At 47.8% G+C, this 26,000-nt stretch overlaps 1 protein-coding gene across 2 annotated transcripts; it reads left to right on the forward strand.

Moving 5' to 3' along the window:
• Nucleotides 1–972: 972 nt before the first annotated feature.
• CWC25 (CWC25 spliceosome associated protein homolog) lies at nucleotides 973–25,512 on the forward strand. 2 transcript variants are annotated; one of them, XR_010152718.1, is made up of 10 exons: nucleotides 973–1,496; nucleotides 5,591–5,763; nucleotides 11,572–11,808; nucleotides 13,809–13,878; nucleotides 16,093–16,220; nucleotides 16,923–16,986; nucleotides 19,724–19,935; nucleotides 20,304–20,402; nucleotides 23,617–24,010; nucleotides 24,504–25,512. XR_010152718.1 is itself a non-coding variant. In NM_001246613.1 (10 exons), exons 1-10 carry the CDS (start codon nucleotides 1,479–1,481, stop codon nucleotides 24,616–24,618), a joined length of 1,278 nt encoding a protein of 425 aa, NP_001233542.1. In that variant the 5' UTR covers nucleotides 1,341–1,478; the 3' UTR covers nucleotides 24,619–25,239. The 2 variants fall into 2 exon arrangements, 1 of the variants encoding a protein (NP_001233542.1); NM_001246613.1 differs by having other exon boundaries at nucleotides 1,341–1,496; nucleotides 23,849–24,010; nucleotides 24,504–25,239.
• The last annotated feature ends 488 nt before the right edge of the window (nucleotides 25,513–26,000 follow it).

A 26,000-nucleotide genomic window follows, 5' to 3' on the forward strand; every position in this document is an offset into this window, starting at 1 on the left:
ACACGGTGAAATCCCATCTTTACTACAAATACAAAAATTAGTAGGTCGTGGTGGCGTATGCCTGTAATCCCAGCTACTCGGGAGGCTGAGGCAGGAGAATCGCTTGAACCCAGGAGGCGGAGGTTGCAGTGAGCTGGTATTGCGCCACTGTACTCCAGCCTGGGCAACAGAGTGAGATTCCGTCTCTAAATAAATAAATAAATAAATAAATAAAATAGCATCACAAAAAATACAACATTTAGAATAAATTTAACAAAAGATGTGCAAAACTTCTATTCTGAAAATTACAAAACAGGTCGGGCGCAGTGGCTCACACCTGTAATCCCAGCACTTTAGGAGGCCGAGGTAGGAGGATTGCTGGAGTCCAGGAGTTTGAGACAAGCCTGGGTAAGATGGCAAAACCCTGTTGCTACAAAAATAAAAATAGCCAGGCGCGGTGGCTTATGTCTGTAATCCCAACACTTTGGGAGGCTGAGGCGGGGAGATCACTTGAGGTCGAAATTCGAGACAAGCCTGAGCAACATGGTGAAACCCTGTCTCTACAAAAAATACAAAAATTAGCCGGGCGGGTGGCGGGCGCCTGTAATCCCAGCGACTTGGGAGGCTGAGGCAGGAGAATTGCTGTCCGGGAGGCGGAGGTTGCAGTCAGCTTCGACCGCAGCCTGGGAGAGCAAAACTCCTTCTCAAAAAACAAAAACAAAGGGAGAAGAAGAAAAAGAAAAAGAAAAAAGAAAAACATGCCAAAAACACATAGTAACTGAAGGGAAAGGAATCTGCCAGCTTCCCACTATGGGAAAATCTGCCACTGTGGAAGCTGGCAGATTTTAAAAGTTTGGCAAACGGAAGCTGATGGAATTTCGATTTGATGGTTTCTATTTAGCTTCGTAAAATAGGCCTGGCATAAGGGGATTTGCTGTGAGTCAAGGTCTGAGGAAAGCGCCAGTTTGCAAAGCCGTTTTGGAAAACTGGAGCGTGGGGGTGTGTGCAGGGTGAGGGGAGGAGGCCTAGTCTGGTCCACCTTAGGTCTAGCAGAGACTACGTGGAGCTTTGAGCCGAATGCCCTGGTGAGCTGCCATGGCAACACAGCCGTGGGCACAGGCCCACGGCAACCCATCACTGAACAGAGTTGTGGCGTTTCAACAGAGAGTCTGGGACATCAGGCAACGTGGCGACCCGAAGCAGCCAAAATGAGACCTCGACAGCAAAGGCCTCGACAACGGAGCCTGGAACTTTGCAAAATCTGCAAGTGACGCCAACGTCACAAAGCGCGACCGAGCCCTGTACGTCATCGTTCCGCGACGCCGACGCGGTGAGATGACGCACTCCCGGAAGTGACCTCTAGAGCGGTGGTGAAACTGGCAGTTGACGGCTCCTGGGACTAGATCCCGCGAGGTAGCCCCCGAACTATTTCTCTACGTTTTCTCTTGATCCTCCCGAAATCTTCCAGATCCGCGTAGTGAGGAATCGTCTCCACCGTCATGGGGGGCGGAGACCTGGTGAGTGGAGGGAGGCCTGGGCGGGGGAGGACTGAGGCCGGGACGGAAATTGGCAGGGGGTGGGGGTAGAGGAAGGAGTGGATAACCATGGCAACGCAGCTTTGCTTTCGCCGGGAGGAGGCCGTTGCCCTGAAGAGGGGATGGATCCTTAGGGCAATGGAGGGGTGGGACTGAGATTTGGGAAAGTCCGAGGTGTGTCGCGAACAGTGACAGGTGGTGTTTGCGTGTTTGTTGACTGCGGCTCTACCGGCTGTAAATTCTGGGAAGACCGGGGAGGGGGCGGATGGAGCCATGGCTAGGAAAGGAGGTAGATATGGAGGACATGTCACCACACTTTGTTTTGTATATCTTGTCTTGCCACACACCTCTCTTCCTTGGGTGAGAGTTCAGAGTCATGTCCTGGACTGAAGTAGGGGTGGTTTGTGCCCCATTCTCCCTACCCTAAGCCATGCCCTGGGGTCGTTTTTTATTTTTTATTTTTTTGAGACGGAGTTTCTTGTTGCCCAGGCTGGAGTGCCATGGCGCGATCTCGGCTGACCGCAACCTTTCCCTCCTGGGTTCAAGCGATTCTCCTGCCTCAGCCTCCCGAGTAGCTGGGATTACAGGCATGCGCCACCACACCCGGCTAATTTTGTATTTTTAGTAGAGACAGCGTTTCTCCATATTGGTCAGGCTGGTCTCGATCTGCCGACCTCAAGTAATCCGCCCGCCTCGGCCTCCCAGAGTGCTAGGATTACAAGCGTTAGCCACAGCGCCCGGCCCTGGGGTCCTTTTTAAGCCTGAAGGGATCTTCCTGTCCATCTTTCTGACTTCCACACCTCCTTTAGTGCTGGATTCTGATGTGTAGTGGCAGAGCTTGCTTTTGAATTCATACCACTTAATATAAGTTATGTGGCAATGTCTCTTAAACTGAAACGTTCATTTGTAAAGCGCTAAGGCCCCAAATAGGGTAAATGTACCCACAAGAGCATGGGGCAAGGTTGGGAAAATGCTAGCCTCCCGAAAGTGGAGCTAATTGAACCAGCAAGTAGATCAGCTTAGCCGCCTGCCCAGTAAACCTATTAGTTTGTCATGTGTTCTCAATCACAGTGAGTGCCAGGACTCCATCTAGTTTCATCCAATTTAGTGTATTCTTCACATAACTGCATTTAAGGACAGGAAAGCTCTAATCCAGGGTTTCTCAACATTAGCGCTCTTGACAGTTTGGCCTAGATAATTCTTTGGGGGTGTGTGGTAGTGGTGGTAGTTGGGCTGTCCTGTGCATTGTAGAATGTTTAGCAGCATCCCTGGCCTCTAGCCACTAGACTGGAGCTATCCACTAACACCATTCTCCACCAGTTGTGACAGCCAAAAATGACTCCAGAAGATTTTCTCCCTGGGGAGCAAAATAATCTATGCTTGAGGCAGGGAGGACAAGATGGGAAGGGTTAGAGGGAGAAAGAGGGAGGGAGTGAGGGAGGAAGGACGGAAGGATGGACGGATGGTCGGACCAACTGACGGACTGACCCACAACCAACCAACTGAATGACCTGACGAAGGGGAGAGGCAGGACAAGGAGGGGAAGAGAAAAGGAAGAAAAGGGAGCTCTCATTGACCGAACATTTTCCACATGCCAAGTACCTTGTGGACATGATCTTATTTTCTTAACTGGTCTCCTGGTCCTCTCCAGTCCATTCTCTTTTCTTTTTTTTTTTTAAGATGGAGTCTCGGCCAGGTGCAGTGGCTCATGCCTGTAATCCCAGCACTTTGGGAGGCAGAGGCGGGTGGGTCACGAGGTCAGGATTTGAGACCAGCTTGGCCAAGATGGTGAAACCCCGTCTCTACTAAAAATACAAAAATTAGCTGGGAGCAGTGGCGGGCGCCTGTAATCCCAGCTACTTGGGAGGCTGAGGCAGGAGAATCGCTTGAACCCAGGAGGTGGAGGTTGCAGTGAGCCGAGATTGCACCACTGCACTCTAGCCTGCGTGACAGAGCAAGACCTCATCTCAAAAAAAAAAAAAAAAAGTTAAAAAAAAAGTTGGAGTCAGGCTGGGCGTGGTGGCTCACGCCTGTAATCCTAGCACTTTGGGAGGCCAAGGCGGGCAGATCATGAGGTCAGGAGATCGAGACCATCATGGCTAACACGGTGAAACCCGTCTCTACTAAAAATACAAAAAAAATTAGCTGGGCATGGTGGCGGATGTCTGTAGTCCCAGCTACTCAGGAGGCTGAGGCAGGAGAATGGCGTGAACCCGGAAGGTGGAGCTCGCAGTGAGCCAAGATTGCGCCACTGCACTCCAGCCTGGGCGACATCTCAAAAAAAAAAAAAAAAAAAAAAAAATTGGCCAGGCGTGGTGGCGCATGCCTGTAATCCCTTTACATGGCGTATAAGGCCCTTATTCTGCTCCTTTCTCACTTGGCTTCTTCTTGCGTCCCTGCACCATCAGCTTGCCACATCTCCAGCCACACTGAATTATTGCTATGTTCTTTCTCACCACCAGGACTGCACTTGTCTGTACTGTTCCCCTCTGTTTGTAAATCTACCCCCCTCATCTCCCCTTCACACATCACCAGGCTAGTTTACAATTGTCTTTAGATATTACTTACTTTGGGGAACATTTCATTATTGGGAAAGTGAACCAAAGCAGTATCTGATGGGGAGGAGAGAGAGAAGTGTTCTTTGAGGGTGAATGGGGAGATCAGAACCAAGGAGAGATTCCTGGGAAGGAAAGTTGAAAGAGATTCTGGGTGGGTTGTAAACCATGCAAGTTTAGGGCAGGTGAAGTAGACCAAGCTAAGGTAGGTTGAGTTCCAAAGAATGAATGTCCATGCCAGGCACGGTAGCTCATGCCTGTAATCCCAGCACTTTGAGAGGCCAAGGCAGGCGGATCACCTGAGGTCGAGAGTTTGAGACCAGCCTGACCAACATAGAGAAACCCCATCTCTACTAAAAATACAAAATTAGCCGAGCGTGGTGGCGCATGCCTGTAATCCCAGCTACTCAGGAGGCTGAGGCAGGAGAATCTGAACCCAGGAGGCAGAGTTTGCCGTGACCCGAGATCCTGCCATTGTACTCCAGCCTAGGCAAGAAGAGTGAAACTCCATCTCAAGAAACAAAAAAGGCTGGGCACGGTGGCTCACCCCTGTAATCCCAGCAGTTTGGGAGGCCACCGTGGGCAGATCATGAGGTCAGGCGTTTGAGACCAGCCTGGCCAATGTGGTGAAACCCCATCTCTACTAAAAAATACAAAAATTAGCCAGGCATGGTGGCACGTGCCTATAGTCCAGCTACTCAGGAGGCTGAGGCAGGAGAATTGCTGGAACCCGGGAGGCGGAGGGTGCAGTCAGCCGAGATCGCTGCACTCCAGCCTGGGTGACAGAGTAAGACTTTAAAAAAAAAAAAAAAAGAATGAATGTCCACTGTCAGAAGTGCATGAGTTCTGTTCTCTTTCAAAATATGTGCCTTCCTGCTCATTACTGCATTCCTCCTGTCTTGTCATCACCAACTCGGATTTAGGTATGGCTAGTGGAAGGTTGACTTGTATGCTTTTAAGGTTAAAACTGTTTGAAGGGAATTCAGGAAGGACCCGTTCTATCCTGAAGCTTTCTTGTTCTTGTTCTTGTTGTTTTGAGACGGAGTCTTGCTCTGTCGCCCAGGCTGTAGTGCAGCAGCGCAGTTTCGGCTCACTGCAACCTCCGCCTCTTGGTTCAAGCGATTCTCCTGCCTCAGCCTGCTGAATAGCCGGGACTACAGGTGCACCTGCCACCACGCCTAGCTAATTTTTGTATTTTCAGTAGAGGCGTTTCATCATGTTGGCCAGGCTGGTCTAAAACTCCTGACCTCAAGTGATCTTCCCGCCTCCGCCTCCCAAAGTGCTGGGATTACAGGTGTGAGCCACTGCGCCCGACCTGTCCTGAAACTTTATACACTTGAACAAGCTCCCCTTCCCCTCTAGATGTGTGAGAGATTATTGGAAGAAAACCTTGCCATTGTTGAAGACATCTTGCCCTCACACGCCTGCCTTGGGTATGGAAGGGTGGGTGAGGCAGGGCTAGTTATATCCACCATTCAGTCACCCCCCGAATTATCATCACCTTCTTTTTATTTACCACAGAATCTGAAGAAGAGCTGGCACCCGCAGACCCTCAGGAATGTGGAGAAAGTGTGGAAGGCCGAGCAGAAGCATGAGGCTGAGCGGAAGAAGATTGAGGAGCTTCAGCGGGAGCTGCGAGAAGAGAGAGCCCGGGAAGAGATGCAGCGCTATGCGGAGGATGTTGGGGCCGTCAAGTAAGTGAGGAGCTGGGGGTGCGCTTGTGTGTAGGGAATTGCAGAGCTGTCCTGAGATGCATCATCCAGTGTTGTATAATGGCTGAGTGCTTAAGGGCATGGGTTTTAATGCCAGACTCACCTGGATTCTAAGGTTGGCTTTGCATGTACTAGCTGTGGAACTGTGATCAAATTTGAGAGACTTGGTTACTTCAGTAGGACCAGGGAGTAATAATACCCAACGCCTTCTTAAGGTTTGTTGAGAATCAAATGAGATAACACGTAAGGACTTGCTGTAAGCCGAGCTCACAGTAGATGGCTGATAACCGTGATGGAGGATGGTTGCTCTACCCTGCTTCTCAGTATATGTTGAGGATGCAGTCCTGCCTTTGTTAATGTATTTCAGGCTTGCTTGGGTCGGCGGGGACAGGGGGCAGGGAGTGAGGTCCCATGAGAGAAGGTGGATGGTATGCTTGTCAATAAAAGCTGAGTGATTACGGCCAATCCCACTAGATTTTACCCTGCTTCAATTTCCTGTTGTATAATATAGGATACGAGTAGCAGATAATAACTACCCCATCCATCTCATAAAAGGAGATGGGAGTAAATATGTTTGAGCAAATAAAAAGCATACAATATGCAGTGTATTCTTAAGTCAGAATAAAATAAAATAACAGATAGACTAAAACTGGGGACTAGGTGCGGTGGTTCATGCCTGTAATTGCTGTATTTTGGGAGGCTGAGAAATCACTTGAGCCCAGGAGTTTGAGACCAGTCTGGGTAATGTAGTGAGGCTCCATCTCTGTTTAAAAATATATAGGCTGAGTGTGGCGGCTTATGCCTATAATCCCAGCACTTTGGGAGACTGAGGCAGGCAGATCACTAGAGGCCAGGAGTTCTAGACCAGTCTGTAGTAGGAACCCATCTCTACAAAACAATAGAAAAAAATTAGCCAGGCGCGATGGCTTACGCCTGTAATCCCAGCACTTTGGAAGGCCGAGGTGGGCAGATCACTTGAGGTCAGGAGTTCGAGACCAGCCTGACCAGCATGGTAAAACCCTGTCTCTATTAAAATACAAAAATTAGCTGGGTGTGGCGGTAATCCCAGCTACTCAGGAGGCTGAGGCAGGAGAATTGCTTGAACCCGGGAGGCAGAAGTTTCAGTGAGCTGAGATCATGCCACTGCACTCCAGCCTGGGCGACAGATTGAGACTCCATCTCAAAAAAACGAACAAACAAACAAAAAAAATAGAGGCTGGGTGCAGTGGCTCACGCCTGTAATCTAGCACTTTGGGAGGCCGAGGTGGGCGGATCACCTGACGTCAGGATTTCGAGACCAGCCTGGCCAACACGGTGAAACTCCATCTCTACTAAAGAAAAAAAAAAAAATTAACTGGGCGTGGTAGCGTGCATTTGTAGTCCTAGCTACTCGGGAAGCTAAGGCAGGAGAATCGCTTGAACCCAGAAGGTGGAGGTTGCAGTGAGCTGAGATTGCGCCAGTGTACTCCAGCCTGGCGACAGAGCGAGACTCCGTCTCAAAAAAAAAAAACCAAAAATTAGCCAGGCATGGTGGCACATGCCTGTAATCCCAGCTACTCGGGAGGCTGAGGCAGGAGAATCACTTGAACTCAGGAGTTGGAAGTTTTAGTGAGCTGAGATCATGCCATTGCACTCCAGCCTGGGTGACAGAGTAAGACTTCGTCTCAAAAAAAAAAAAAGAAAGAAAGGAGAAGTTAGCTGGGCATGGTGGCATGTGCCTGTAGTCCCAGCTACTTGGGAGGCTGAGGTAGGAGGATTGCTTGAGCCCAGGAGTTCGAGGCTACAGTGAGCTATGATTTTGCCACTGACTTCGGCCTGGGTGACAGAGTGAGACTCTGCCTCTAAGTAAATAAATAAATAAATAAATAAGTAAAAATTGATTTTAGACTGAATACCCATTAGTCATAAGCCGAGGTACTATCCAAAGGTAAAAATTGTTTTGACATTTTTATTCACCAAAGCATTACACATCATGTGCTCAATTTATCAGAAATTTGGGCTTTTGTGGAGTCTGATCAATGAGGTCAGAGTACAGATGCACAACTGTAGAGAAAGGAGCCAGCATTGTTGCAGACTCATGCCTGCTTGTCTGTCGTGAATGGGGGAAGGTGATTTTATATGCTTTGTTTTGTTTTGCCCTATCACATGTCCTACAATATTGTAAAACACTAAGATCAGCATTTGGTTCTCTCTGCCCCTTCTCTTTTTGGTCTTTACTGCTAATGTATTTAGATGACTTAAGTATTCATCTGTTTGTTTTGTATAGTTTTTTTTTTTTTTTTTGAGATGGAGTCTCGCTCTGTTGTCCAGGCTGGAGTGCAGCACGATCTCGGCTCACTGCAAGCTCCGCCTCCCGGGTTCATGCCATTCTCCTGCCTCAGCCTCCTGAGTAGCTGGGACTACAGGCGCCTGCCACCACGCCCGGCTAATTTTTTGTATTTTTAGTAGAGACGGGGTTTCACTGTGTTAGCCAGGATGGTGTCGATCTTTGACCTCATGATCCGCCCGCCTCGGCCTCCCAAAGTGTTGGGATTACAGATGTGAGCCACAGCGCCCGGCTGGTTTTATTTTTGTTATTTATTTTATTTTATTTTTTGAGATGGAGTCTCATTCTGTCGCCCAGGCTGGAGTGCAGTGGTGCGATCTTGGCTCACTGCAACATCTGCCTCCTGGGTTCAAGCGGGTCTCTTGCCTTAGCCTCCTGAGTAGCTGGGATTACAGGTGCACATCACCACGCCTGGCTAATTTTAGTATTTTAAGTAGAGATGGGGTTTCACCATGTTGGTCAGGCTAGTCTTGAACTCCTGACCTCGTGATCTGCCCGCTTCAGCCTCCCAAAGTGCTAGGATTACAGGCGTGAGCCACTGCACCCGGCCTATTATTTATTATTATTATTATTTTTTTTTTTTGAGTCAGAGTCTTGCTCTGTCTCCCAGGCTGGAGTGCAGTGGCACAATCTCAGCTCACTGCGCCTCCACCTCCCAGGTTCAAGCAATTCTCCTGCTTCAGTCTGCTGAGTAGCTGGGATTACAGGCGTGTGCCACCACGCCTGGCTAATTATTATTATTATTATTATTATTATTATTATTATTATTTTTGTGTGACAGAGTCTCGCTCTGTCACCAGGCTTGAGTGCAGTGGTGCGATCTCGGCTCACTGTAACCTCCGCCTCTTGGGTTCAAGCGATTCTCCTGCTTCAGCCTCCCGAATAGCTGGGACTACAGATGCACGCCACCAGGTCCAGCTAATTTTTGTATTTTTAGTAGAGACAGGGTTTCACCATGTTGGCCTGGATGGCCTTGGTCTCTTGACCTCGTGATCCGCCCATCTTGGCCTCCCAAAGTGCTGGAATTACAGGCGTGAGTTACCGTGCCTGGCCTAATTTTTTTGTATATTTAGTAGAGATGGCATTTCACCATGTTGGCCAGGCTGGTCTTGAATTCCTGACCTCAAGTGATCTGCCCACCTAAGCCTCCCAAAGTGCTGGGATTACAGGTGTGAGCCACAGCGCCCGGCCCCATTATCAATTCTTATTTTTTTTTTTTTGAGACCGAGTCTCGCACTGTCACCCGCGTTGGAGTACACTGGCGTGATCTCAGCACATTGCAACCTCCACTTCTCGGGTTCAAGCGATTCTCCTCCCTCAGCCTCCCGAGTAGCTGGGACTACAGGCATGTACCACCACGCCTGGCTAGTTTTTTGTATTTTTAGTAGAGACGGGGTTTCACTGTGTTAGCCAGGCTGGTCTTGATCTCCTGACCTCGTGATCAGCCTGTCTTGGCCTCCCAAAGTTCTAGGATTACAAGTGTGAGCCACCGTGCCCAGCTGATCAGTTCTTAACTGTAGACTACAGTGTTTCTCAGACTCATTTTTTTAATATGAAAAAAAATTCTAAAGGGTCTTGGGGCCGGGCACGGTTGCTCACGCCTGTAATCCCAGCACTTTGGGAGGCCAAGGCTGGCAGATCACGGGGTCAGGAGATCGACCAGCCTGGCCAACACGGTGAAACCTCGTCTTTACTAAAAGTACAAAAAATTAGCCAGTCTTGGTGACACATGCCTATAGTCCCAGCTATTCGGGAGGCTGAGGCAGGAGAATAACTTGAACCTGGGAGGCAGAGGTTGCCGTGAGCCAAGATCGCTCCACTGCACTCCAGCCTGGGCAACAGAGTGAGACTCTGTCTGGGGGGAAAAAAAAAGGGTCATGGCCCTGCAGTGTTGGTTTAAATTATTCTTACCAAAAATGTCCAAGCATGCAACTAGGAAAACATTCTTTATGCTCACAGTTGTTATATAACCTCAAAAACAAGTATACACATTTAAAAAGTCATATTCAGGTTGGGCATGGTGGCTCACCCTTGTAATCCCAGCACTTTGGGAGGCTGAGGCAGGAGGATCACTTGAGGCCAGTAGTTTGAGACCAGCCTGGGCAACATAGCAAGTCCCATCTGTTTAAAAATTGAAAAAATAAAAAATCAGCAAGGCATGGTGGTGCATCCCTGTAGTCCCAGCTACTTGGGAGGCTGAGGCAGGAGGATTTGTTGAGCCCAGGAATTCAAGGCTGCAGTGAGCCATGATCGCACCAGTGCATTCCAGCCTGGGTGACAGAGTGAGACCCTGTGTCTAAAAAAAAAAAAGAACAAAAAAGTCATATTCAAAAAGCATTTAATTTCAGGTTATAGATAATACTGTCAATGAAAGTACTTTCCTGGTTGCAGTGTGAATGTAGTATTGGCTGCTTCCACGCATGCTCTTATGAATTTAGCCTGCCTTTACTGTCTGTGGTATGAGGGTTCCACTTTCTCACCACTTTTTTCTCCCAGAACCACAGGGAAATGTTTGTGTGGCATGATGCTGTGACTTAATTTGGCCCCTAGATGGCTGAGACCAGGATTTATTCACTTGTGAATCCCAGATAGTTACCTAATGATTCACGTATTCAGTGTTTGGCTCTTTTGGCTTGAAAGTGTCACTTACTCAGTTACCTCTGATTTTTTCCCATCATCCCCTCAAATGTGTAGTGTTACCGCTGGTGTCTGTGTGCCCACAAGCACCAAGATGCACAATCAATGCAACTGCGTATGTGGTCACTGAAATTGTTCTTGATGGTAAGATGGTGATGTAGAATGTGCTTATTCATTGTTTTAGGTCATCTTGGAAATGAAAGCATAATATAAAGACTCTGTAAAGGAGACTCGAGAAGCTCTGAGCCAAGATCCACACCCCATGTTGAGGAACACTGGTTTTCCTTATAAATTGCTTTATGTGTATGAATATTCTCTCTCCATTACTCGTAAGCCTCATGAGGACAAGCACCATTTATTTATTTATTTATTTGAGACAAGATCTGGCTCCGTCACCCAGGCTGGAGTGCAGTGGCGTGATCTTACTGCAACCTCTGCCTCCCAGGTTCAAGTGATTTTCCTGCCTCACCCTTCTGAGTAGGTGGGATTACAGGCGTCCGCCACCATGCCTGGCTAATGTTTTGTATTTTTAGTAGAGATGGGGTTTCATCATGTTGGCCAGGCTGGTCTCGAACTCCTGACCTCAAGTGATCCACCCGCTTCGGACTCCCAAAATGGTGGGATTACAGGCATGAGCCACTGCACGCAACCCGCACTATTTCTTTATGCCGGCCACATGGGGTGCCGTGTTTATTGCATGGTAGGTGCCAGTAGAATGAACTCTGATTAGCTGTGGTTCTCTCTCCCTTGTGTCCAGGTTTTATGTGTAGGTTTGCAGAAGTCTGCTTTTTAAAGAAACTGTATTTCTTTTTCTTCCCTTGAACCAGGAAAAAAGAAGAAAAGTTGGACTGGATGTACCAGGGTCCTGGTGGGATGGTGAACCGTGACGAGTACCTGCTGGGGCGCCCCATTGACAAATATGTTTTTGAGAAGATGGAGGAGAAGGAGGCAGGCTGCTCTTCTGAAACAGGACTTCTCCCAGGCTCTATCTTTGCCCCATCAGGTGCCAATTCCCTTCTTGACATGGCCAGCAAGATCCGGGAGGACCCACTCTTCATCATCAGGTACTAATGGGGGGCTAGGAAGGGGGTTTGTTACAGATGCTTTGAGACCCTGCTAAGGCCATTGATTCTCTTGCTTTACAGTTTTCTCTTCGCTTTTTTTTTTTTCTTTTTTTTTTTTTGAGACGGAGTCTCGCTCTGTCGCCCAGGCTGAAGTGCAGTGGCGCGATCTCTGCTCACTACAAGCTCTGTCTGCCGGGTTCACGCCATCCTCCTGCCTCAGCCTCCCGAGTAGCTGGGATTACAGGCACCCACCACCACGCCTGGCTAATTTTTGTTGTATTTTTTAGCAGAGACAGGGTTTCACTATGTTAGCCAGGATGGTCTCGATCTCCTGACCACCTTGTGATCCGCCCGCCTCAGCCTCCCAAAGTGCTGGGATTACAGGCGTGAGCCACCACGCCCGGCCTATTTTCTTGATAATATTAATGAGACCCTGGGTGCCTGTAGTCCCAGCTATTTGGGAGGCTGAGGCAGGAGAATGGCGTGAACTGAGGCGGAGCTTGCAGTGAGCCGAGATCGCGCCACTGCATTCCAGCCTGGGTGACAGAGCGAGACTCCGTCTCAAAAAAAAATAAAAATAAAAAATAAAAATAAATAAATAAATAAATACAGTCAAAGTGTTCTGCAACCATCACCACAGCCTGTCTCCAGAACTCTTTCATCATTCTGAATTGAAACTCTATACCCATCAAAAAACAACTCACGGCTGGAAGCAGTGGCTCATGCCTGTAATCCTAGCACTTCAGGAGGCCGAGGCGGGCAGATCACGAGGTCAGGAGATCGAGACCATCCTGGCTAACACGGTGAAACCCCGTCTCTACTAAAAATACAAAAAATTAGCCAGGCGTGGTGGCAGGCGCCTATAGTCCCAGCTACTCAGGAGGCTGAGGCAGGAGAATGGCATGAACCCGGGAGGAGGAGTTTGCAGTGACCTGAGATCGCGCCACTGCACTCTAGCCTGGACGAAAGAGCGAGACTCCGTCTCAAAAAAACAACAACAATAACAAAAAAAAACAACTGACGGCCGGGTACGGTGGATCACACCTGTAATCCCAGCACTTTGGGAGGCAGAGATGGATGGATTGCTTGAGCCCAGGAAATTGAGACCAGCCTGAGCAACATGGTGAAACCCCATCTCTATAAGAAATATAAAAATTAGCTAGGCATGGTGGTGGGGGCCTGTAGTCCCAGCCACTTGGGAAGCTGATGTGGGAGTATCACTTGAGCCCAGGTGGTCAAGGCTGCAGTGAGCCATGATCATGCCACTGCACTGCAGCCTGGACGACTGAGCATGACTCTTTTTTTTTTTTTTTTTGAGACAATCTCTTATATTTGTGAGAGATTTTTGGCTTTGACACCATCATGTCGTTTTTTATTTATTTATTTATTTTGAGACAGGGTCTCACTCTGTCACCCAGACTGGAGTGCAGTGGCACAATCTCAGCTCACTGCAACCTCCGCCTCCTGGGTTTAAGTTATTCTCCCACGTCAGCCTCCTGAGTAGCTAGGACTGCAGGTGCGTGCTGCTACCATGCCCGGCTAATTGTTTTGTTTTGTTTTTTTTTTGGTAGAGACGAGGTTTCACCATGTTGGCAAGGCTGGTCTTGAACTTCTGACCTCAAGTGATCCGCCTGCCCCAGCCTCCCAAAGTGCTGGGATTACAGGCGTGAGATGAGCCACTGCACCCAGCCCCATCATCATGTAGATTTTTTTTTTTGGAGACAGAGTCTTGCTGTGTCACCCAGGCTGGAGTGCAGTGGCACGATCTCAGCTCACTGCAATCTCCGCCTCCCAGGTTCAAGCGATTCTCCTCCCTCAAGTAGCTGGGAGCGATTCTCCTCCTCCCAAGTAGCTGGGATTACAGGTGCACACCACCACACCCAGCTAATCATGTAGATTTTAACATGGGCCAGTTTGTCTGTATATGTTTGGAGAAAAGGTTACTCCATAGAATTTGGAGAAAAGAAATAGTCATGAATTTTGTAATTATCTCTCTTTAGGAAGAAGGAGGAGGAGAAAAAACGAGAGGTATTAAATAATCCAGTGAAAATGAAGAAAATCAAAGAATTGGTAAGTAGTATACCAGATAAGCACCAAGAGCATCTTTTAGCCATATAACGTGAGAACGTCTCTCCATTTACTCTCAGCTTACCAGGGGAAAAACAGAATGGCCTCTAAAACTTTTGTCTTTTAGAGACCATGTTGTGGCTACTTTATGTAATCATTTTTTTGTTTTTGAGACGGAGTTTCAATCTTGTTGCCCAGGCTGGAGTGCAATGGCATGATCTCAGCTCACCGCAACCTCTGCCTCCCGGGTTCAAGTGATTCTCCTGCCTCAGCCTCCCTAGTAGCTGGGATTACAGGGATGTGCCACCACGCCCGGCTAATTTTGTATTTTTAGTAGAGACGGGGTTTATTCATATTGGTCAGGTTGGTTATTTTATGTAATCTTAGTTTATTAAGCTTAATTAAGCTTGATTTTGGTTGAAAGTCTTTTGGGTGGGAGAATGCACCATGTGATGTCGTTTTTCCAGAAGAAGAGTGTGGGCTAAGCCTGTGGAAAGCATTACCATGCAGTGTGTTCAGGAGGTTGGAGTATGCCCTTGGTCGTGGTATGAAGCTTCTAGGGGCTGGGCGCGGTGGCTCATGCCTGTAATTCCAGCATTTTGGGAGGCCGAGGCGGGTGGATCACCTGAGGTCGGGAGTTCGAGACCAGCCTGACCAACACGGAGAAACCCTGTCTCTACTAAACATTCAAAATTAGCCGGGGTGGTGGTTCATGCCTGTAATCCCAGCTACTTGGGAGGATGAGGCAGGAGACTTGCTTGAACCCGGGAGATGGAGTTTGCTGTGAGCCAAGATTGCGCCATTGCACTCCAGCCTGGGCAACAAGAGCGAAACTCTGTCTCAAAAAAAAAAAAAAAAATAAGGCTTCTAGGGCCCACTTACCATTCACATGACATATTATGTAATTGTGTCTTGGATCAGTTGGTAAGGAAAGTTAAAGATTGACCTTATAGTTCCTGACTGCTTTCAGTGGAATTGGAGTTCCTTTGACACAGAATGGAAACTCCTAGGCAGTGGTTTTGGTGACTGTTTAAAAACACAAATTCTTAGTCTCACCTACCAGATACCAGTTCAGTAGTTGGGGGTGTTAGTGCACGGCCAGGGTTAAGACCCTTCCCCTGGTGTGTTGACAGGGAACCCCTGTAATGTCCTGGACTTCTGTAGACCCAGAGGCATGGAGTCAGGCAGTTTGTGCATGAGCCACGCCCCTCAAAGGAGACTGATAGGGGTCTCAGTAATCTTTTTTTTTTTTTTTTTTGAGACGGAGTCTCGCTCTGTCGCCCAAGGTGGAGTGCAGTGGTGCAGTGACACGATCTTAGCTCACTGCAAACTCCGCCTCCCAGGTTCATGCCAGGTTCATGCCATTCTCCTGCCTCAGCCTCCTGAGTAGCTGGGACTACTGGCGCCTGCTACCATGCCCAGCTAATTTTTTGTATTTTTAGTAGTGATGGTGTTTCACCGTGTTAGCCAGGATGGTCTCCTTCTCCTGACCTTGTGATCCACCCGCCTTGGCCTCCCAAAGTGCTGGGATTACAGGTATGAGCCACCCCGCCTGGGCTTTTTGTTTTTTTTTTAATGAGATGGAGTCTCACTCTGTCGCCCAGGCTGCTGGAGTGCAGTGGCGTGATCTCAGCTCACTGCAACCTCTGCCTCCTGGGTTCAAGTGATTCTTCTGCCTCAGCCTCCCGAGTAGCTAGAACTACAGGTACACACCACCACACCCAGCTAATTTTTGTATTTTTAGTAGAGATGGTCTTTCACCATATTGGCCAGGGTGGTCTCGAACTCCTGACCTTGTGATCCTCCCACCTCAGCCTCTCAAAGTGCTGAGAGATTACAGGTGTGAGCCACCATGCCCAGCCAGTAATCTTTTTTTTTTTTTTTTTTTTTTTGAGACACAGTTTCACTCTGTCACCCAGGCTGAAGTGCAGTGGCACAATCTCGGCCCACTGCAACCTCTGCCTCCTGGTTCAGGTGATTCTTGTACCTCACCTCTCAAGTAGCTGGTGTTACAGGTGCCCACCACCACACCCAGCTGATTTTTGTATTTTTAGTAGAGATGGGGTTTTGCCATGTTGGCCAGGCTGGTCTCGAACTCCGGACCTCAAGTGATGATCTGCTCCACTCAGCCTCCCAAAGTGCTGGGATTACAGGCATGAGCCACTGCGCTGGCTGGTCTCAGTAATCTTGTGTGCTTGTGTTCTCGGCATTTTCCAGTTGCAAATGAGTCTGGAAAAAAAGGAGAAGAAGAAAAAGAAGGAGAAGAAAAAGAAGCACAAGAAACATAAGCACAGAAGCTCGAGTAGTGATCGTTCCAACAGCGAGGATGAGCACAGTGCAGGGAGGTGAGCATGTGGCGACTGGCCTCCCTTCTCGTTGATTCACTTGCTCATTCACTCATTCATTCCACAGACATGAACACCTGCCCTGTGCTGGAAGCTGCCAGGTACTGGGCATTCAGTGATGAACACTTGAACATGGGCCCTGTGCCCACAGAGCTTGCCATCTAATGCTAGAGTTCCTTGGAGATGCTAAATGTGAGTGGGTATCTCGGCCATGCTGCTGGAGAGAGACCCTTAATAATGCTGACTTTAGCCTAGTAGGTCTTAGGTAGGTCAGACATCCTGGGGGTGACTCTGTTTCATCTCAGCTTAGGATTCCTTCAAGACTGAAGTGGGCTTTATATAGGCTTTTTTTAATGGACTGATGGCTGATGTGGGCCCATTCTGCATGTCTTCCTGTGGGAGCAGTCAGCTCCGCCGCTGCTGAGTCACTATTTGTCCCTGGAATAGCAGCATGAAGTGAGAGGAGAATGTGTTCAGGCGTTGGGGCTTAGAAGCGAGGCCCACAGTTTTTCACAGGAAAATTTGACTGTGCTGATGCATTTTTTGGCATAGACAGTCCAAATAGAGAAAAGTACTGCCAGGTAACCGCTGGGAGGCGGAAAGGTCACATTGGAAGCAAGAAGCATAGTTCAGCATAAGATATTTAAATTGGACCTATATATATTTTCTTTTTCAATGAGTGTGTGTATTTTGATCTCTTAGATCGCAGAAGAAGATGGCAAATTCCTCCCCTGTTTTGTCCAAAGTCCCTGGATATGGCTTACAGGTAGGGATGTGGACTTCTTGAAAGGAGTGACTGTGGGACTGTGGGATGTGCCACTTGGACAATGTGGATAGCAGGGAGGTGGGCAGTGAAGCCTGGGCTGCTGGGAAACAGGCCCATTCTTATCGCTGAGCACCTTCTTGTGGCTGACGACCCTCTGAGCAGAGAGACTAAACCACCAATGGGGCATTGAGACATTCTACCCATCCCTCTACAAATAATTTACATGAAATGCACGCATTTTAAGTGTATAGGTTTTTGGTTTTTTTGTTGTTGTTGTTGTTGAGATGGAGTCTCGCTTGTCACCCAGGCTGGAGTGCAGTGGCGCAATCTCGGCTCACTGCAACCTCTGCCTTCCGGGTTCAAGCTATTCTCCTGCTTTAGCCTCCCGAGTAGCTGGGATTACAGGCGCCCACCACCACGCCCGGCTAATTTTTGTATTTTTAGTAGAGACAGGGTTTCGTCATGTTGGCCAGGATGGTCTTGAACTCCTGACCTCAGGTGATCCCTCCGCCTCAGCCTCCCAAAGTGCTGGGATTACAGGTGTGAGCCACCGTGCCTGGCCTAAGTGTGTAGGTTGATGATTTTTGACAAACATAAATCTGCTGAGTTCTTTTTTTTTTTTTTTTTTTTTCAGTAGCAGTGCATCATTATTTTGCCTAGGCTGGTCTCGAACTCCTGAGCTTAAGCAATCTTCTGAGTAGCTGGAAGTACAAGTTCAAGGCACCTGGCTTGACTTCTGTATTTCTGTATTTTTTTTTTTTTTTTTGAGGTGGAGTTTTGTTCTTGTTGCCCAGGTTAGAGTGCAATGGCGCGATCTCAGCTCACCACAACCTCGACCTCCCGGGTTCAAGCGATTCTCCTGCCTCAGCCTCCCGAGTAGCTGGGATTACAGGCATGCACCACCATGCCCGGCTAATTTTGTATTTTTAGTAGAGACAGGGTTTCTCCATGTCACCCAGGCTGGAGTGCAGTGGTGCAATCTCAGCTCACTGCAACCTCTGCCTCCTGGGTTCAAGCGATTCTCCTGCCTCAGCCTCCTGAGTAGCTGGAATTACAGGCACCTGCCATCACGCCTGGCTAATTTTTGTATTTTTAGTAGAGACAGGGTTTCTCCATGTTCGTCAGGCTGGTCTCAAACTCCTGGCCTCAAGCTATCCGCCTGTCTCGGCCTCCCAAAGTACTGGGATTATAGGCGTGAGCCACCACGCCTGGCCTCATATTTCTGTATTTTAAACCTTAGGTCCTGTCCTCCATGCTTCTGCATCTCGCTCTTCCTTAACCTATAGTGAAGAGCCAAGCCAGGTGTATTCTTTTCTTTCTTTTTTTTTTTTTTTGAGAGGGAGTCTCGCTCTGTCGCCCAGGCTGGAGTGCAATGGTGCGATATCGGCTCACTGCAACCTCTGCCTCCTGCATTCAAGTGATTCTCCTGTCTCAGCCTCTTGAGCAGCTGGGACTACGGGCACCCACCACCACACCCGGCTAATTTTTGTATTTTTAGTAGAGAGGGGTTTGACCATATTGGCCAGGCTGGTGTCGAACTCCCGACCTTGTGATCTGCCCGTCTCGGCCTCCCAAAGTGCTGGGATTACAGGCGTGAGCCACTGCACCCAGCCAAGCCGAGTATATTCTTTTCTTTTCTTTTTTTTTTTTTTTTTGAGATGGAGTCTCACTCTGTCGCCTAGGCTGGAATGCAGTGGCGCCATCTCGGCTCACTGCAAGCTCCGCCTCCTGGGTTCATGCCATTCTCCTGCCTCAGCTTCCCAAGTAGCTGGGACTACAGGTGCCCACCATGCCCAGCTAATTTTTTTGTATTTTTAGTAGAGACAGTGTTTCACCATGTTAGCTAGGATGGTCTTGATCTCCTGGCCTCGTGATCTGCCTGCCTCAGCCTCCCAAAGTGCTGGGATTACAGGCATGAGCCACAGCACCCAGCCATCTTTTTTTTTTTTTTTTTTTTTTTTGAGACAGGGTCTTTCTCTCTCATCCAAGCTGGAGTGCAGTGGTGTGATCCTGGCTCACTGCTGTCTTGACCTCTTAGGCTCAAGGGATCCTTCTGCCTCAACCTCCTGAGTAGCTGGGACTACAGGCGTGTGCTGCCACACCGAGCTAATTTTTAAATATTTTGTAGAGACAAGGTCTCACTAGTTGCTCTGGGTGGTATCAAACTCTTGATCTCAGGCAGTCTTCTTGCCTCCGTCTCCCAAAGTGTTGGGATTCGAGGTGTGAGCGACTGCACCTGGCTGACTGAAGGAGATTCTTTTAGGGGATTCTGCAGATAACTAAGTTTATACAGTTCTCTGTGATAATTCTATGTGATGATATTGGTGTGCTCAGTGAGCTCCTTATGTAACATTTCCTGTTTCACTGCCTTTTCTTTTTTTTTTTTTTTTTGAGACGGAGTCTCGCTCTGTCATCCAGGCTGGAGTGCAGTGGTGCGATCTCAGCTCACTGCAACCTCCATCTCCTGAGTTCAAGCAATTCTCCTGCCTCAGCCTCTTGAGTAGCTGGGATTACAGGTGCCCACCACCACGCCCAGCTAATTTTTTAATTTTTAGTAGAGACAGGGTTTCACCATGTTGGCCAGGCTGGTCTCGAACTCCTGACCTCAGGTGATCCCCCCTGCCTCGGCCTCCCAAAGTGCTGGGATTACAGGTGTGAGCCACTGAGCCCGGCCGCGTTTTCTCCTGAATAGCTGGATTTTCCATGTGAATAACTTCTCTTTTCCTTAATGACGTAGGTCAGGAACTCTGACCGTAACCAGGGTCTTCAGGGTCCTCTGACAGCAGAGCAAAAGAGAGGGCATGGGATGAAGAACCATTCCAGATCCAGAAGCTCCTCCCACTCACCCCCAAGACATGCCAGCAAGAAGAGCACCAGGGAAGCAGGGTCCCGGGACAGGAGGTCTCGATCCCTGGGCAGAAGGTCACGGTCCCCAAGACCCAGCAAACTGTGAGTGTGGGATTCACTGGGAAATAACCTGTGACTGTGGGGGCCTGGTCCCAGCAGGCATTTGTTTTTGCTTTTGGTGATGTCCGTCCATTGACTTTCCCAAATGTCTTTGCTTTGGTATTTCCTTTACATCATTTTTTTTTCCACCTCAATGTAAAGCTCAGGCATCCAAAGCCACATATCTGTAGGTGTATTCTGTGCTTTGGGAGCTCTGGGGTGAGTCTAACATCAAACCCTATACCTTTGTTTTTCTCACACTTAGATTATACCTCTAAGACCATTAGCTCATCTTGCATTGTTTGAGGGATTCAATGTAAGCCCCTGGATTAAAAAGGCTTTTTCCTCTCTGCCTTCTGTGTCTGCTACAGGCACAACTCTAAGGTGAACAGGAGAGAGACAGGCCAAACTAGGAGCCCATCACCTAAAAAAGAGGTCTACCAAAGGCGACATGCTCCCGGATACACCAGGTGAGTCAGGAGCCCAGTTGATTAACCACATTTTGCAGGCCTGAATCTAGAAGGGGCTCAAACCAGGGCAGATGGATAATCCATCATTACCTTTTCGACGAACCAACTTTTATTTATCTTGCCAACCTGTAAGGGTCTGCGTCCCCTGCCTCCAGCCATGTGAGGACATTGAAAGGACGAGGTAAGGCTGGGCGTGGTGGCTCACGCCTGTAATCACAGCAGTTTGGGAGGCTGAGGTGGGTGGATCACCTGAGGTCAGGAGGTCGAGACCATCCTAACCAACACGGTGAAACCCCATCTCTACTAAAAATATAAAATTAGTTGGTCATGGTGGCACATGCCTGTAATCCCAGTTATTTGGGAGGCTGAGACAGGAGAACTGCTTGAACCCAGGGGTTGGAGGTTACAGTGACCTGAGATCTCACCACTGCACAGCAGCCCAGGCGACAGTGCAAGACTTTGTCTCAAAAAAAAAAAAAAAGTCTCTTAACAAAAACCAAGCCAGACACAGCAGTCCATGCTTGTAATCTCAGCGCTTTGGGAGGCTAAGGCAGGGAGGATCACTTAAGGTCAAGGGATTAAGGTTGCAGTGAGCTACGATCAAGCCACTGCATTCTTGCTTGGGCGACAGAGCGAGACCCTCTCTTAAATTAAACCCTCTTTAAAAAACCCCTCAATTATTCTCTCTGGGTGTGGTGGCTCATACCTGTAATCCCAGCAGTTTGAGAGTCCAAGGCAGGAGGATCGCTTGAGGCCAGGAGTTCCAGACCAGTCTGAGCAACATAATAAGACACTATCTCTACAAAAAATTATTTTAAAAACATTTTAAAAAACAAAAGCTAGTAGTTCTTTGCCTTGCCTGATCCCACTTTTAGTCATGCTACCCAAAGGCAACTACTTTTAGCTTTTTCAGTAGTTTCTTTTCATAGCTACATATTCCTAAAAATACAAATATGTTGCTGCCTCTTCATCCATTAATTTTAGATATTAGATATTTTCTTTTTTCTTTCTTTCTTTTTTCTGGAGACAGCACCTTGCTGTATCTCCCAGGCTGGAGTGCAGTGCCACAATCTTGGCTCACTACATCCTCTGCCTCCGGGGTTCAAGTGATTCTCCTGTCCCAGCCTCCCGAGTAGCTGGGACTACAGGCACATGTTGTCATGCCCAGCTAATTTTTTTTTTTTTTTTGAGATGGAGTTTCATTCTTGTTGCCCAGGCTGGAGTGCAATGGCCCAATCTCGGCTCACCACAACTTCCGCCTCCTGGGCCCAAGTGATTCTCCTGCCTCAGCCTCCTAGGTAGCTGGGATTACAGGCATGTGCCACCACACCCGGCTAATTTTTGTATTTTTAGTAGAGACAGGCTTTCTCCATGTTGGTCAGGCTGGTCTCGAACTCCCAACCTCAGGTGATCTGCCTGCCTCGGCCTCCCAGAGTGCTGGGATTACAGGCGTGAGCCACCACGCCCGGGCTTCTGTTTTTTTTTTTTTTTTTTTTTTTGAGACGGAGTCTCACTCTGTCGCCCAGGCTGCAGCGCAGTGGCACGATCTCGGCTCACTGCAACCTCTGCCTCCCGGGTTCCAGCGATTCTCCTGCCTCAGCCTCCCGGGTAGCTGGGACTACAGGTGCATGCCACCATGCCCAGCTAATTTTTGTATATTTTAGTAGAGATGGGGTTTCACCATATTGGTCAGGCTGGTCTTGAACTCCTGAGGTCAGGTGATCTGCCCGCCTCAGCCTCCCAAAGTGTTCAGATTACAGGCATGAGCCACAGCACCTGGCCCTAATTTTTGTATTTTTAATATAGATGGGGTTTCAATGTGTTGTCCAGGCTGGTCTGGAACTCCTGAGCTCAGGCAATCCACCTGCCTTGGCCTCCCAAAGTGTTAGGATTACAGGTGTGAGCCACCGTGCCCGGCCAGATCTTAGATATTTTCTTACTGTTATAGTAAATAATCTGTTAGTGTAAATGAGCTCTCATACACTCCTAGTCCCATGTTTCTTCTATCCCTATCTTTCCAATATGGTTACATCAGAATTTTTGGTTCAATGAGTATGTGGATTCATACTTGTATGATATATAAATATTGTTTACTGATACTTTTCATTCCTAAGCCAAGCAGAATATGGAGGTTACATTTCCTTTCTTGTATGATTTGTATATTTTTTCCTAGTGTCAGTATTTGCTTCCTGCAATCTAAACCATGTCTTTGAGTCCTAGGAAATTTTCTTGTATTATTTCTTTGATAACTTCTTTATTCTCCCTACAAGGTCTCACTCTGTTGCCTAGGTTGGAGTGCAGTGGGGCGATCATGGCTTACTGCAGCCTCACACTCCCAGGTTCAACTGATCCTCCTACCTCAGCCTTCCAAATAGTTGGGGCTACACGGGTGCCACCATGCCCAACTAATTAAAAAAAAATTTTTTTTTTGCAGAGATGGGAGGTCTCACTTTGTTGCCTAGGCTGGTCTTGAACTCTTGGACTCAAGCAATCCTCCTGCCTAAGCCTCCCAAAGTGCTGGGATTACGGGCTAGAGCCACTGTGCCTGGCAATCGTTTTTTTTTTTTTTTTTTTAAGCCTCCTACTCTCATTTGAATGCTCTAATATCTTTCATTTATTATCTGAAGCAGATTTTTAATAGTAAATTGTTTTTCGTTTGGAGGTTTTTATTTTTTTTTTGAGACAGAGACTCACTCTGTCACCCAGGCTGGAGTGCAGTGGTGCGATCTTGGCTCACTGCAACCTCCGCCTCCTGGGTTCAAGCGATTCTCCTGCCTCAGCCTCCCAAGTAGCTGGGATTACAGGCACACACCACCACACCCAGCTTATTTTTGTAATTTTAGTAGAGACAGGGTTTCCCCATGTTGGCCAGGCTGGTCTCGAACTCCTGACGTCAGGTGATCTGCCCGCCTCGGCCTCCCAAAGTGCTGGGATTACAGGCGTGAGCCACCATGCCTGGCCCTATTTATTATTTTCTGAGGCTAAGTTATTCCTTCAGCTTCTGGCCTCTAGCTTAGTCCTAAAGTAGTGTACTCATGGGCTGTGTCATGAATTTCTAGTCTCCAATGGGTAGTTAGATGGTAGATGTTAACAGTTACATGGATAACCTAGTCTTCTGTTCTTCTGTCAATTGTTGAGCAAACCATTGGGATATAATTGCTACAAGTTTAGGTTCCTGATGAGTTCCCAATTTATTTCATATTTCATATTTCAGAATAATCACTCTAGAGATTACTGAGTGAGATTATGGAATACTTTACTAAAAGCCTTTGAAATTTGGATGAAACCTCCTGACCAGGACGTTAGAAGGGAACTCAGGCTGGCCTTGCACTTGGAGAGAGCAGTGAACTGGAGAGCTTGGGGTCCCACCTGGCTTCTGTGCTTCTTGTGCTGCTTCTGGTTTTTTTGCTGGAAGAGACCGATCGTATGGTTTCTGTGCTCAACAGAAAACTCTCTGCAGAGGAATTAGAGCGAAAACGGCAAGAGATGATGGAAAACGCCAAATGGAGGGAGGAGGAGAGACTGAACATCCTCAAGAGGCATGCTAAGGATGAGGAACGGGAGCAGAGGCTAGAGAAGCTGGACTCCCGGGATGGGAAGTTCATCCAGTGAGTGCATCTTCTTCCTGCCAGGGTCTTTCATGGGGAAGGTCTTAAGAGGCAGGCTGGCAGCTGGTTCCCGTTCCAGTGTTTCTGTGTTTGCACAGGGAGCCCAGCCTTCAGACCACCTTGGCTACTACTACTCCTTTCTGACCACACAGTGGGATGTTTTTCATTTGAGGGGAGGAGAAGTGAATTTGGTATTTTCTAAATCATTGAAATTCCTTGACCTTCCTTTTAAATAAGAATTCATGGCCCAGGAAGCCTTTTTCCAATGAGGCTTTGACTTATTTTCCAAAACAGATACATTTTCCCTTATGGACACTGGTTTAAAAACATTTGGTTCCAGGTGGAGTCACTCGAAAGTTATCTATGGGAGCTTAAAAGAGGTTGTGTTTTTACAGCTGCTCTATGGCTAACAACCGATTTCTTCTGAAGCTGCCAGAATAGTTGACTGATTGAAAATGTTTTTGACTTGCATTTGCCTGTCTTCTCTTCCTAGCCGCATGAAGCTGGAGAGTGCATCTACTTCCTCCCTGGAGGATCGGGTGAAGCGGAATATCTACTCTTTACAGAGAACTTCGGTAGCTCTGGAGAAGAACTTTATGAAAAGATGAAAACTGTCCCCTCTCTTATTGGTTTTCCTGCATTTTCCAGGGAAGCTGCTGACCCCTTAATTCTCTTTATAAGAGTTCAAATGACTTCTTTCACAGATGTCAAACCACCAGTGTTCAAAGTGACCCTGCTTCATCGAGTCCTGAAACAGCTCACTTCCTTTGAGAGCTAGTGTGACTTGCTTTGTGGGACACTCAGTAACTTTGGGTTTTGACTCTTTAACGGGTGGGCACTGGACCATCTCGGTGGGAGTGCTTGTGCCACTCTGGAAGCCTGTTCCCTGGGGTTGTGATGTTTATCATGCTACTTCCTTCTTACCTGTGCCAACAGACCTATTTCACTGCCTCAGCGTACACCAGACCCTTCAGAAACCTCTCTGGTGTCACCCAGATAGACTGTGCTTACTGAGACAAATGAACGTTTACTTGATTTAGAAGATAATGTGACAGAATGATGTCAGGTTAGGTCAAAGCCAAGGGAGTGACAGAATCTGGAAAATCAAACAATACAAAAAGCCCTAAATGAACTGTTAACTATTTGATCTTTGGATGTAAAAGTGTAATGCGTATATGTACAAATGTACAATTTTTACATGCTTTTAAAAAAGGTTAGCTTTGTGAAAATACCTTGTTTGGTCAATGACTTTACTGGGTAATAGAACCACATTGAACCTTGATGGCAAGTAATACAATAAGGCAGGCCAGCTCGTTTTTCTCTCTGAATCTGGCTGGTTTAGGAGGAGCCTGGGTTTATCGACGAGATCTGGAGTATCTATTCCACTGCTTGCAGTCTCCAATGTAGGCAGTGTAAAGGTATAGTAAAATGATTTTAGGAGTCAGAACCAAATTGCCAATATGCTCCATGGCTCCTAAAGGAAAATAAAATGGAAGTTTTTATTTTGCGGCTTCATTTCTTACCGTGTAGTAACCTTACTACAATTACAGATTTTCAGGAGTTGTTTGCTAGTCTCTTTCAGTCAGGTACTAAAAAAAAAAAACAAAAAACAGGCTGGGCGCGGTGGCTCACACCTGTAATCCCAGCACTTTGGGAGGCTGAGGTGGGCGGATCACGAGGTCAGGAGATCGAGACCATCCTGGCGAACACGGTGAAACCCCGTCTCTACTAAAAAAATACAAAAAATTAGCCGGGCGTGGTGGCGGGCGCCTGTAGTCCCAGCTACTCGGGAGGCTGATGCAGGAGAATGGCGTGAACCCAGGAGGCAGAGCTTGCAGTGAGTCAAGATTGTGCCACTGCACTCCAGCCTGGGTGACAGAGCGAGACTCCGTCTCAAAAAAACAACAGCAACAAAACAAAACAAAACAAAACCCTCGAGGGGCCACACTCCTGTCTTTACTCCTTTTCCCTTCTCTATTCTTTCACCAGA

This window comes from Pan troglodytes, chromosome 19 (genome assembly GCF_028858775.2).
Source record: "Pan troglodytes isolate AG18354 chromosome 19, NHGRI_mPanTro3-v2.0_pri, whole genome shotgun sequence".
NCBI classification, from domain to species: Eukaryota; Metazoa; Chordata; class Mammalia; order Primates; family Hominidae; genus Pan; species Pan troglodytes.

What these genes read in the sequence shown, in the direction of transcription:
- CWC25 (NM_001246613.1), top strand. An exon ending in GAGGATGTTGGGGCCGTCAA is followed by an intron (nt 5,764 to 11,571) that starts GTAAGTGAGGAG and finishes CCCTTGAACCAG; the next exon opens with GAAAAAAGAAGAAAAGTTGG. An exon ending in TCCCTGGATATGGCTTACAG is followed by an intron (nt 16,987 to 19,723) that starts GTAGGGATGTGG and finishes TTAATGACGTAG; the next exon opens with GTCAGGAACTCTGACCGTAA.